The 14,128-nt window shown below is 30.3% G+C and overlaps 1 protein-coding gene across 1 annotated transcript in view; it reads right to left on the reverse strand.

Moving 5' to 3' along the window:
• The window catches only part of PHIP (pleckstrin homology domain interacting protein), a 147,280-nt gene that overhangs the window by 65,781 nt on the left and 67,371 nt on the right, over window positions 1-14,128 (reverse strand). The window contains exons 16-17 of the mRNA XM_054722630.1: window positions 2,727-2,855; window positions 1,333-1,558 (exon numbers count right to left, since the gene is read on the reverse strand). Of these exons, the coding sequence (XP_054578605.1) occupies window positions 1,333-1,558; window positions 2,727-2,855 (355 nt within the window). The remainder of the gene's footprint in view (window positions 1-1,332; window positions 1,559-2,726; window positions 2,856-14,128) is intronic.

Raw genomic sequence — 14,128 nt, forward strand, 5'->3', positions numbered from 1 at the left:
GAATCATTTCTTCATTTCCTTATGCCTAAAATCCCAGCCATGCTGTGTCCCTGTATTGAGACGTTTTAATTTCAAATAATCCAGACACTCAGGTCTGCTGGACTGTACTACTCTCTACCAGTGGCAGCAGGGACTATTCCTTTCATGTTTCTCCTCACCCTTCATCCTGAGTGGGCATGTATAGTTACAAGAGCAGCCTTTCCTATGTAATATTTTCATCTTCATGAAATTTCATGACCAATCCTTTAAGAAAAAATAAGTGGGTTCTCTATAATGCAATGAAATAGTTTTTTCTACGCTGCCTATAGAATCTGAATTCATTACTTAAGTTACTTATTATATATTATATCCCATATATGTCCTTTAAATCTACTTGTCCGTTATGCTACAGTCAAGAACTTAAAATATCTCACAAACATTTTTCTATTCTAATATATAACAGAATGATTTATAATTTCAAACCTGGCTTTAACCTTCTTTATAGAGTCCATTATTTTCACTTCATAAATTAGTGTTGTTTCTTATCCAAAGGGTGGAAGAAGGTGTCTATAGACCGTTAAACTCCAATTCCATAACTCATTTAACATTTACCTTCATTACATCACTAAAATAGCTCTCAACACTTTTCATCCCTATCTTACATATAAACTTCTAAAACTTGATCACTTTTGCCCTGGCTGATATGGTTCAGTTGGCTGGAGCATCATCCCATACCAAAAGGTGGCGGGTTTAATTCTTGGTCAGGGCATAATACCCAGGGTTTCAAGTTTGATCCTCAGTAGGGGCATGTAGGGGAGGCAACCAATTAATGAATTTCTCTCTCCTCTCTCTCTAAAAATAAATATTTTAAAAAAATCAAATAAATAAAAGTTGATCACTTTTTAAAACAATCTTCAATAGGAATAGACTATCTAATCTTAGTCTCTCACATCACATTATTACCCCCTTAGTAAGATTTATCACAATTTTTAACCATGTATCTGTTTACAACTGTGATTACTGAATACCACAGCTTAGCAGGTGTCAGGGACAGAGGATATTTTCAATATATGTTGCTGAATGAATAAATAAATTGACATCTCATATCAAATATAGGAACTTATCCTGTTAATCCCCGGAGGTTATAAATGGATATAGATCAAATTATTGCTTTAAATCTTCAATGTTCCTTAATTATCTTGAAATTCTTAAGCATTAATCAAAAACTTTAGGGAAGTATAGAAAATCATTTTACTTCTCATATATTCAAAACAGAGTGTTACCCAATTAATAATTTTATAAATTTTCAGTAGGAAAAGAAAAATTTGGTTGTCTATGAAAATGAACATTTACCTGAGGAAGTTACTCCCATCTGAGGAATGAGCTGCTCCTCCCTGCAATTTTCACGACCAGGAACTAATCTCTGATATCTTGATGGATGAGGGTTACCATCAACATCAACCAAAAAAGGAGGAGGCATGAGATGCGGTGCTTGCTGAGTCTGTTCATCTAACACAAAATTGTTGGCATCTCGAATAAGGGGCCGATAATCACTATGAAAGAACATCTGATCTGCTATCTTTAAAAAGAAAGGATGATAAAAGATTGGAAAAATAAAATTTATCATTATAAATTTCTAATAGAAAGCAAACAATTCACCATAAATCATGATATTAAGAGCAATATAAAAGAATTATTTTACTGAATTAATTGTAAATAAACCTTTATATTTTCTACATTGAATTTTGTAATAAAAAAAGTAGCTACTTTGAATTTTCTCTGAGATTGAATAGATAGGTTATATAATTTCAAATCACATGATAAAATCAAATCTAGGCATAAATCATCCAACGGTACTATTACTTTAACAGAGCTAACATGCTTTATCTTACGTTTTAAATTAACAAATGGGGTAATAGTATTTTTTAGCATTTTACAAAGGGTAAACATTCAATGAATTTATTCTCAGAATTAAACTCTTTAATGACATCACTTATGCAATTTAAGAAAATCCTTAAGTATACAGTGAATATGGTTTATATAAAGTTAATATAAAAATTTAACATTATCCCATTTTCCAAGACTTAAGCATTTTTTCTAAAATATAAAATTATTAATATGAACTCATGCTTCAAACATCTGTAACATCAACATTTATAATGGTTAATTTGGAACATCTTACAACTAAATCATGAGCTATGCAATTTTTATAATCTTTTATACCACTCTACTACAAAAAAGCAATTTTAGTCACTCATCTTAGTCTTAATTAAAAACATTAGCTACCATCAGTATGGCACACATTTGAAAGCCACAAATTTGTATCCCAGATAAATGTATATTATCCATACAAATAAAATGTTTTACATAATTTCAAAAGTCCTTTTATGGATAATATCACCCATCCCCAGTTTATATGCTCCAATTTTAAGACTACAATCTAGATTGTTCTTGAAGGCTAATTAAGTATAAAGTTCTTCCTTCTGAAATAAAGAGTCTATTTTTACTTATTTAAATAACATATAATTATTATCTAATGTCTATTTTAGAAAAGAAAGATTTAAAAATTGTTGTCTTCACCCTTCTCTCCAAAACATAAATCTCCAGACTAAAATATGGCTCTTCTGTTTGCTGAAATAGTCTTCAAATATGCTGAAAGCGTAAATGATTCTCACCCCCTGCCCCAATACAACCACTAAACATCCAGGGATTAAAAAAAACTAAGATATATAGTCATTATACCCTACCTTGTCATATTTGCTACTGGAGCCAAAGCCAAAAATTAAAAGATGTCCATGAGAGTCTGTGCATGCAAAATGCTGTCCATCAGGAGAGCATTTGCAGTCAAATACTGCACCATGTCCTTGGCCTTCAATCTGAAATGTATTTAACCAGTAATCAGAAAATTGCCATTAAAAAAATAAAGAACTGGTCACTATTGTTACTAGAATTTTATGATGATATATAAGTATAACATCCTAATAAAGTAAGTAAGTATAACAAACACAGTTTAGTAACGAAATTTGTGAATATTCATGAAAAGTGCCAGATTAAAGCTCTGAAAACCAAACTGTTCTTATTTATCCACAGACCAAACACAATTCAGGAAATAAAACACCACCAATCTCCCCCACCCATAGAATTCTGCTTCATGTCTTTAACCCAGACTTAGAACGTAATTGCTCCTTACACGCCCTTTCAACATATCTGCATTTAATCAAGCCCTTTCAGCAAAGGCTGACAGTGTGTAGTAACTGTAGCTTTTTTTTTTTCTTGGTAACTCTTGGAAGTAGTAGCCAAAGATGCTCATGAGACACTAATTATTTTTCCTTTTGGTAATAAGTTCCCTTGATGGTCTGACTCATATTTTAAATGGTGAATTTCAAAGGTTAAAGAAAAGGTTTTTTTTACCTGATAATTGTTTTCTGCTTTCCAGTTCCATTAATCCAGAACGAATGGGTTTCTCCCTGCAACCTGTCAATCAAACAGAGGTGGCCAATCACCACTCTGAATTTTTTTGCTCTCAGTGCTTCTTCACACTATGTTCCAGTTGAAAACTTCTTTAGCAGTGTTCTGAAAGAGGTAAAAATTCTACCCTATCTAAAGCACATCTAGGGACTGAATTTCAGAAAAAAATCAAAATAGGGAGTTGACTCCCTAACAAATAACAACTAAGGATGATTTTAAACAAATGAGATTGGATTTCTGGATTAGCAGAATCGGAACACACACACTTTATCAGGTAAGAAACACCTCCTCTCTGTTCCGGTATCCACTGATCTAGAACAAACTGAATTTTATTAGTATTATCCCGATATCCCAAGAAACGCTTGGCAAAGAGAGAAGTGGTAATTTTCTTTCTTTAATGTTAAAAATATGGCATAGGGATGAATGTTCAGTTCAGCAAATACAGAAGTGAAATTGAAATTTAGAAGAACAATAGTTGATTTTCAAGAAAAGTTTGTATTTTGGTCAAAAGAGAAAAAATCGTTTTAAAAAGAAGGGCTCTCCCTAATACATTTAGATACCACAAATGGAATTGCCTCAAAAACAAAACAAAAGTTTTCCCCTTTAGCTTGCTGAAAAGAAGGAATGAGCCCACTAGTGTTTATTAATGCTGTTTTATCTAGTAATAATAATGGAAAAGAAGAATAACTTTCCTCAAAACTTAATCATACGAAAGAAAATTAGTGAACTTGAACTTATCTAATGTCTATTACAGTTAAAGATTTACCATAAAAGCAAGAAAATGAATCCTATGTGAAACAGGACCATGTCTTGGTTATGAAGTAAGTTGGAGGTAAGACAGCAGAGGAAGGAAACTGATTCCAAATCCTTGAAAACTTTTTAAAAATGAGAAAGAATATATTTCCCCAAGTTAACATTAAGGCACTGTTAGCTATATAACTTACTATTTGCCAAAACTGAATAAGCAGAAATGTCAGAATTCAAGCCTCAATTTCTTTTCCAAGTAAAAAGTTAAACGAAGTAACCACATCAACAAAGTTTACCTCTAAAAAGAATTTTACATAAAACAAGTAAAGATAAAGAGTAGAAACTGCCTTGGCCATGTGTTATTAGATGTTTTATTTATCTTGGTTCATTAATTTTCATAAAAGAGAAAACAAAAAAAGCAACTACTTCATAAATATACTCTAATAAATGCTTCCAAAATTGTAATATTATTGTAAGTCTAAATTTACAATTCTAAGAACATAAAAGTGAGAAAGAGATATGAAAGAAGTCTGACTCAGCAATGCAAAAGGACAGCCTTCATGTGATGTTTAAGCTATCTTGCTCTATAGTTTTTTCTTTTTGTGGGGGAGGAAGGGTAGTGGTTTGAGAATTAATCCACCTATAACCATGCTATCTACCAATGTTGTTGTATTTACACTTAATAGATCTCTAAAAAATACCTAGGAGACACGGAACATATAAAGCTCAAAAAAAGCAAAGAAAAAAATAGCAATCTTATTGAAGACCACTAAATTTCTGATATAACACATGCCATTGTTAATATGGCAGGATGGTATCAATTTTGTGTGTGCAAGGCATCTATATAACTTCAAAGTGATTTTTATATGGAGAAAATGAAAGTATAATCAATAAAATAAAAAATAGGTAAAATACATTAAAATGTATTTGGATTAATCTTAGTCATTAAAGAAGGCACTGAAAGAATCTGCACTACTCTTGAACCAATTAGAAAAGGTGCCGTGACCTTATTAATTAAAATGCCAAATTTATATTTAGTAATGGTTCCTCAGTTAACCAACACCCATAATTACAAAATGTAGACAAAACTTTTCAGTTAATACAAAATAAGGAAAATATTTTACTTTCCCTATATACTAAATACACCTTAGCTGTTTTTATTATCTATGCTATGATTAACTAAGAAAACAAAACAAAACAATAAGTTAAATATTTCTCACTGAAAATAATTTTATCTTCTTAAACCGGGATAAAAGTATTTATAAGAATTCTCAAAGAAAAATTTAATGCACTATTTGAGTATGTATGTGTAACGAGAAAGCAATGAGGTTTATATTTAAAAACTGAAAGAAAAAAATATCCTCTCTACCATATTAAAGTTAAACCTATCACATAAAATTAAATATACTGCTTAACAAGAGAGTAAGTTAATATAAATTTAATATTGTATATAACTTATGCTAGTACTATTACAGCTTTAGTAAATTTAAAAAACCCAGAATGAATGAGAAATGTTCAAAATAAATTTTAGATGAATTATTCCTCTAATAAAATCAAGTATGCTTACTAAATATTGAGACATGTTAATAAACACCACATAATACTTATATACATTAAATCACAATAAAAGCTGAGAAATCCAAGAGCTAGTATTTACTAATTAGTGCAAAAATTTCAATAGCAGTTAAAATAAAAAATAAAAACATATCCAGCAACTATTATGTTTTAATTAATTTTTTAAAGCAAAAGATGAAAGAACCAGATAAGTTAAAATAATGAACACATTTTCAAGAAAATTCTCATATTAACTAAAGAATGCTGAAAATATTTCCAAGAAATAATGATGACAGAATTGTAATATTTAATGAAGTACATTAGTACCCTTTGAAAGGCAGAATACTATCCATAATTTCTAATATAATTTTTGTTAAGTAGAAAGATGAATAATTAATGGAAACAGAGGAATGGGGCCTAAGATCCAAGAGACCTTTCCTCTAGTAATAAGCAAATTACCTACTTTCTCTGTGAAATGATGGAGATACCTAAATGATCTTTAGAGTCCTATCCAGATCTAAAATCCTAAATCTAATATTCAGGAAGACTTTTTGGATGAACTGGACATTTTGGAAATGAGGTATGCTAAAAGCTCTACAATGAAGACTAAATTATAGGGTCTAAATTATATCAATCATGAGGTACATACAGCAGAATATGAGAAGTATGTACTCTTAAAGGAACACAACACAAATCAGAAAGGTAAAAAATATGAACTCTCTTAAGCAGAATCATCCTGTTATGGAATAATTCCAAGTCTATAATCAATGCCAATTTTTTTGGTCTAATTCATATTTTTAAATACATCATTGATTAAAAGGGAGCATCTCATCCAGAAAATAGTACATAATTTAAAATAAGTCATTTAAAATAACCTTATAATTTTATGGGATAGACATGGAAAGTGTCCTTTCTTATATATGAAGAACCTTAAAAGTTTATCAACCTGAGAGAAAAATAAAGTTAATTAAGAATGTACACTAGATACTAAAGATAGTCACTGTCATACTTTAGTGACCTTTTAATTATTAAAATAGTTACAGTGTAAACAAAGAATATATGTTAAGGGAAGCAATCAACATTCCAATAGTCTAGGTGTCATCAAATTACTTTAAAAAATCACTGCTGGATGAATGTTTTCTTTAATATTGAAAATTCTTTATGGTAACATTATTAGATATGAATAAAAGATAGCTTTTTAAAATAAGTGGTGCCAAGATAAATTTACATACAAAAGGAAACTGGCTTGATAAAGCCAGTAGATATATAAAAGTGATTTTGAAGAATCAACTCTAATTTTCATTTAGAAAAAAATACATTACCAAAATAAATAACTCATCTTCAAATGTAACAGCATTTTGTTTACCATATTCTGATTTCTCTGAGGGCAGCAATACTATTAATCAAGTCCTCCTTGAAATCTATTTTCCTCCTTTGGTTCCTCTGACAATGGTGTCTTACTTCTAGACATTGTGATCTCTCCACTACCCTGCTAAATATAACTATTTCTAAAAGTTTAGGTTTAAGCTCTCTACACTGCCTTTCTTATCTCCATGAAGAGGTAAACAATATTCTATTTCTCTTTTATTCTATCTCCAAGTCTGGCTGCCCATTTCCACATATATTGTCCAAAATTATGTAACAATAAATGTATAAACATAAACTAAAAAGAGTAAGTTTTCCTCCACATCTTTCATATTTCCAATAATATCAGTATTATAAAATCATCTAGCTTAATACTCAACAAATTTATTAAATCTATCACTCTCTAGCCCTAACCCTTCTATAAAAATACCAAGTCATATATATATATATATACACACACACACATACATATATATATGTATATATATATATATGTATATATATATATATATACACACACACACACACACAATTTCTTTCTTCCACAAATTTCCTACTACCTACCCCTATAATTTTTCATTATAATGTCACTAATAAAACTAGTTCTTCCCCCACCTATCCAATTACATACCTGAAATAATATTATTGGCATTCAAACTATTTTTCTATTAAGTTTCTGGAATATAAATATAATTTGCCAAAAATCCCCACAATTTTAACTATTCTTTATGCTCACGTGATAATATGAGGTCATCGACAACACACCTCAACGTCACGCTTTTCATTTTATCAACCATTTTTCAAAATCTATTCCAGACATATTTTGTGAACTGCTCTATGAACATGTATTAATATTTCTTACTTTGTTATTTATAATATTCCTCTTATTTATGAAAGTATTTTTTACTGATTCAATTCTTATTTATTGTTCAAGGCATACTTTCAATTCCTCCTGCCCAAAAAAACCTTTGACCAACCACCTGAAGTGATCCCCCTACATCTTTAGATATAGCAATTATCTTCTCATACGCACGCTAGCATTTGAAACTACTTATCAATACTTTTTTCCAGGTATATTTTATCTCCCCAATTCAACTGCACACTGGTTAAAATCAAGTACCATCCCTTGTTCTATTTGCTAATCAAAATGTCTTCACCTGTGTGTTTACATTATACAGAATTTAAATACTTTCCCTTATAACTTTCAAATCTTGAATATCTTTGTGATAGCAACTCATAGAGCATACTGAAGAATTACAACATAAACGTAATTCCCCAAATATAGTGTGACAAACCAGAGAGACAAACAGTTATGGCAACAAATTTTAAGGTATGTCTTTGATACCAAGATATAGATAAGAAAGAGACAGAATCTAAAGAACTCCAGAAATCTGAAAGACAGCAGCAATAACTAAAGTTTATAATCAGAAGACTGAAAGTAATTCCTTACCCAGAAAGGTTGAAACAAAGACTGGAAGCATCAAAGAATCCTTTTTAACACACAGAATGCTGATATGACATCTTGTTAGGTGATGATAGGTAATGAGATAGATAGGAAGGAAGGAAGAAAGAAGGAAAAAGAGATAGAGATCTTGAAATTTGGATTCACAAGAGAACATGATATAATATACCTTTTTAAAGCTTTTTGTTCTCCCTTTCCTAGATACATACAGCTACAGTTGTCCAAACTAAAATAGAAACCACACTGAGAACAGGTTAATATCAATAAGCATGTGCAAAAATTCTGAGTGGTGGATTGGCAGCCTCTGCTTGTTTAGAACGTTGCAAGGAGAAATTTATTGTTCTGGATTAGTGGACACTGGAACATTTTTTAAAAATCTCAAGTAAAAGAAAGGTTAACAATTATAAAAATAAGAAAAAAATTAATTAAATAAATTGTTATTTGGAAATTACTCATAAAACAACAAAAACAAAGCAACAATCAAATTCAGTAAAATCGCTTTCTAACAAAAGATATATTGTACTCTTAAGTTAAAATCAGAACCAGATAAGAGGCAACCAGAAAAGAGCTTTGAATAACGTGACAGAAACAGACATGAGAGACAGATTCATAGACACAGAAAGAACAATAGATATAGAGAAAAGAGAGCAAGATAAAAGCAAAAGGGGCAGACACACGAGGAAAACTACTAATGTGGAATCTACAAATACCACTCTAAACATCTTTTATTTACTATCTAATAATCAAATGGCCTAGTACTAAGAAATTTAAAAGTCTCTTTTTGTATCTTTCCAAATGAATTTAATATTCATTTAGTTAAAACTTGTAGTTAAAACTTAGCTGTGCTGTGATAATTTAAGAGAAAAGGGGCTAAATAAAACAACTTTTAAATTTAGAGACATTTATGCTTATATAAATTTAACTTGCCTACCTCTTTCAGGGAATTAAAATATTACAAAAGCCCTCAACTTCAATTCAGTGAATTTGCATACATTTTCAAGTTATTTCCGGGACTAATTTATCTGCCTCTCAGTAATTAATTTGAGTTTAGAGCTTTAAACTAGAGTTCAGAACAACTTTCATCAAAACAAAGCTATACTGGTATTTACCTCCTGCCACTACCAAACACAAATATGTGGGCTTACAAACTATACCCAGAGAGTTAAGAATATTCTTAATATACACTATCTGCCTTCAAAAGAATGTCCAAAAATACTCTACTTTTGCCCTGAACACTCAAGTTATATAAGGACTGTTCAGCTGAAACATGAATAAATTTACATAGTTTTAAAAAGAATATAGGTAAGTAAAGTTTAAGGTTGAGAATTCAGGTTTTTTTAAAATAGAATAAATTTGTCTTATGTTTATAACCTTCTCGACAATATCCTCTTTAGCATCTTTCTTTGGTTCATTTAAAGAAAAAAATAAGGGTTCAACGTTTCTACCTTATATATTATGCTTTTCCAACAAGTGCTTTTAAAAGTTTTCCTTAAAATTATTTCATTTTTTAAAATGAGACAAGGGGGAGAGTACAAGGAATATACATTGTCCATTCCATTTCATACCCTATGTCACTTGACATGTACTTCTTATAAGTAACAAAAACCCAACATCTATTCTCCAACTGCTTTTATTATTCAGCTCCTCTATTAAAAATAAAGCTAGCAGTAAAAATAATGAAAATTACTCCATCACTTTTATAGAAAATTTCACTAGCAAGTTGAGAATTTATTTATAAGATTTGGAAATGAAATAATTAGGGAATTATGTAAGCATATAAGAAATTAAATCTTTATCTCAATTCTCAGTCTCAAAAATGTTGTTTATATATTTGGGTGATGCTAAAATAAAGTATAAGATTTTTAAGTGTTATCATAGCTTGCTGCAGGATAAAAAAGAGTATTTATCTGAATGATGAATATCAGTGCAATATTAAAATATTAATGGCTCGATATTTTAAATTTATTAAATGCATTAAAAAGTTATTAAAACATAATTACTATATACCAAACATAGTCATTTAATCATTTAAAAATTCAACCTTTCACCTTTAAAAGACTTTCTGATGATACTGGATTTTTTACAATTTCTAAAATTTCATAAAACAATTTTAATTTATGTAATAAATAAGAAAAGTGTAATACAATGCTTTAGTACAAAATAATTATTTATTGCATTATTTCATTACCTTTTACAAAGGTATAACTTTCAAACAGAAAATTCAATAATCATAAAAAGGGGGAGCCTGGGCTAGTTTTCCCAGTGGTTAGTGTCGGCCATAGACTGAAGGGTTGTGAGTTTGATTCCCGGTTAAGGGCAAATATCTCTACCTCTGTTGCAGGCTCAATCCCCGGCTCTGGTCCGAGCATGTGAGGGAGGCAACCAAAACCAATCTATGTGTCTCCCTCACATCGATGTTTGTATCTGTCTCTCTCTCTCCCCTCCCCCTCACCTCCTCCCTATTCTCTCAAAAAAAAAAAAAAAATCAATAGAAAAGATATCCTCAGGTGAGGATTTTTTAAAAAAGGAAAAAAAGGGGAAGGGGTGTGTGTGACCAATATTGAAACAATATTCTCAAAAAATACTTAATAAAAACCTGTTTTAAGAATTTGTATGTAAATTTTTTGTTCTTTTAAAGGCAAAATTTAGCATTGGACAGTGTGGCTCAGTTGGTTGAGCATCTTCCCATGCACTGACAAGTCACTGGTTAAATTACTTGTTGGGGCACAGGTTGTAGGCTCAATCCCCAGTAGGGGGCATGCAGGAGGCAGCAGATTAATGTTTCTTTCTCATGAAGTTTCTCTCCCTTCCTCTCTCTCTAAAAATAAATAAAAACATATTTAAAATAAATAAATAAAGGCACCATTTACATTCCTTATTTTCTGGCCATAGATTTAATGGTGAATTTACTTATTCATGTTATAAGCTTGATTTTAAAACTCACACAAAATACTAATAATACAAATCTTAATAATACTTGGTCTAAACTTTCACCGTAACTAGTGCCTTTACATAGGAAACAATAAAATATTTACTAATTTGAATTTATGATTACTAGTTCAATTTAATGTAAGGAATTGGCAACACCAAAGCTTACTTATTAGCTACAGAGAGCCAAAGAATTATAACTACAGCCAACATTCAACATTCAGGATAGTGTACAGTCAACACAAGCTTCTACTCCTCCCTCAAGTTGTTTTTATTTTCTTAATAGCAATGCTGGATGCTTTATCTTCCATATGCCCATAGATAAAACAAACAATGAAAAAAAAACACACACACAAAGGAGTAAAGAGCAAAAACCAGGGTATGTAGATGACTTCAAATTAAGAGAAAAAAATTGTAAAGCTAACTTACATATCTTAGATCTACTTTGAGTTAATTTCATTTAAAAAGTATTTTCCCACTGCACACATCACTAACTGGGTAGAGTTGGAAGTTAGCTGTGCAATAACTTAACCCAACTAGAGATAGCATTAAGAAAACATTAAAAAAGGACAGAAAAACATGGTCTTAAGTTACAAGTACCCTTATAATAGCTGTGACCTAGCTGACCCTAGGCAAAGCATTTATCTCTGTGTAGTTTCTCCATTTGCAAAGCCAGTAATAGTAAAATCTACTACCCTTATTATCTTTTCATAAGACACTGATGAGATAATATGTAGAAACATTTTGGAAGCCTTTAAAAATCATCCGAAAAATTAAACAGCGTATTTTTATGCTAATATGATAAAGAATAGCTCATTTTCTGTTTTGTTAAATGCAAGATTTATTTTTAATCCTTTTTGTTTTTTTAACAGTTTGAAGAGTCTACGGATACTATCCTATTCTACTTATTACATAAATTTGTTTCTTCTGCCATTTAAAGCCCTTTAGTTTCTTATTAAAAGAGCAGGGAAAATATCCTTATCTAAAACACTCATTAAACAAGAAATAATTTTTAAGGCAGTATTATAACTAACCCCCTTAGCTAATTACAAAGAGTATACAATATAACATTGTTGACTTCTACTCCTGATTATATCACTAAATTGTAATGATCTAAGAGTAAATCATTTCAATCTCAAGGTGCTTCAATTTTTATATCTACTTATAAAATGGAATATTAGTGTGATAGACTTACCTGACAACAAACAAATTAAATCTTAATTTAAAACTACTTTTAAAATTAGCTTAGTTATCATAATATTCATATGTATTGTAACATGCACAACTAATTTTCCTTTAAATATAGCATGTAAATAAGTGTGAAATAAGCAACTTTTTGAAACTTTAAGTCACTTATTCACCTTTATAACTTAAAGGTGACAGCAGTACTCAAGTAAGAGAAAACTTTCCCTCTAAACACTTTAATATACCAATGCCCTTTGAAAATATAAGAAATTACTAAATAAAGTAATAAATGTATAGACAAATTGTTTTCTTTTGAAACTATAAAGACACATCAAGAAATGACTAATTTCCACATTCAATAGAAATGTCCCAAAAAGAAGCAAACCAGAAACACAAGGATAAAAAGAAGAGGTGAAAATATTCTTTACCAGCATATTTAAAGATTTGTTTTTAAAAAGTCTCCTCTTTACATATAATCACTAAGGAAATCCATCCATCACTAACAATTGTACCCCAAATAAATTAGCGCTGTCTTTTTAGAAAAGTAAGAATTTGACAAATCTTATTTCTTACCTTATTGTACATTAAGGCATATCAATAAAGACAGCTACAGTTAATTCCTTCATTAATAAAAATCCTTTTATCTTCTGCTTAATCCTCCTTCAACTGTTTTGATCAATGATTACTTACTACATAGATGTAGCTTTACTATGATTACCAATCAACTATGGCAGTGATGGCGAACCTATGACACGCGTGTCAACACTGACACACGTAGCCATTTCTGATGACACGCGACCGCTGAGGCGGCCGCATGCCGAGGATAAAACATTTGCGAAATAATGTTTTTTCCTCAAAGTGACACACTACCCGAGTTATGCTCAGTTTTTTGGCGAAGTCTGATACACCAAGCTCAAAAGGTTGCCCATCACTGAACTATGGGATCACTTTCATGAAATTTTTTCACAAAGTATTATATTTCACAAGACTGTTTTGTGAAACAATTATTTTTGCAAAATAACTGACCAACCACACTATTAGTTGTATTATTTTATGATTTATTACCAAAGATTTCTATCCTTGATTTCTAAAAATTTCTAAACATGCCAAAATAGTAGACACATTTTTGTTTTTGTTTTTATTTTTAAAAAACATAATTGATGTATAGGAAGTAGAGTAAAAAAATTTAACTAAGCAGTATTCAAGGAGCACTTCTTGAAAACACTACAGAGTAAAATGTGATATCAAACCCTGCAATTCAAGTAGTCAGCAAAATATACTAAAATCGATATAAGCAGCAAAATATGGAGAAAAAAGTGCTTAATCACAAATAAATATCTAATATACTACAATTTGATAAAAGGAAAGAATAACATTCTTTGCTTTCGTTTTAAAATGGGTGTATTTTAATTAAGTTATGTTGTACTATAGGACTACTGG

Source organism: Eptesicus fuscus, chromosome 10 (genome assembly GCF_027574615.1).
Source record: "Eptesicus fuscus isolate TK198812 chromosome 10, DD_ASM_mEF_20220401, whole genome shotgun sequence".
In the NCBI taxonomy this organism is placed as follows: domain Eukaryota; kingdom Metazoa; phylum Chordata; class Mammalia; order Chiroptera; family Vespertilionidae; genus Eptesicus; species Eptesicus fuscus.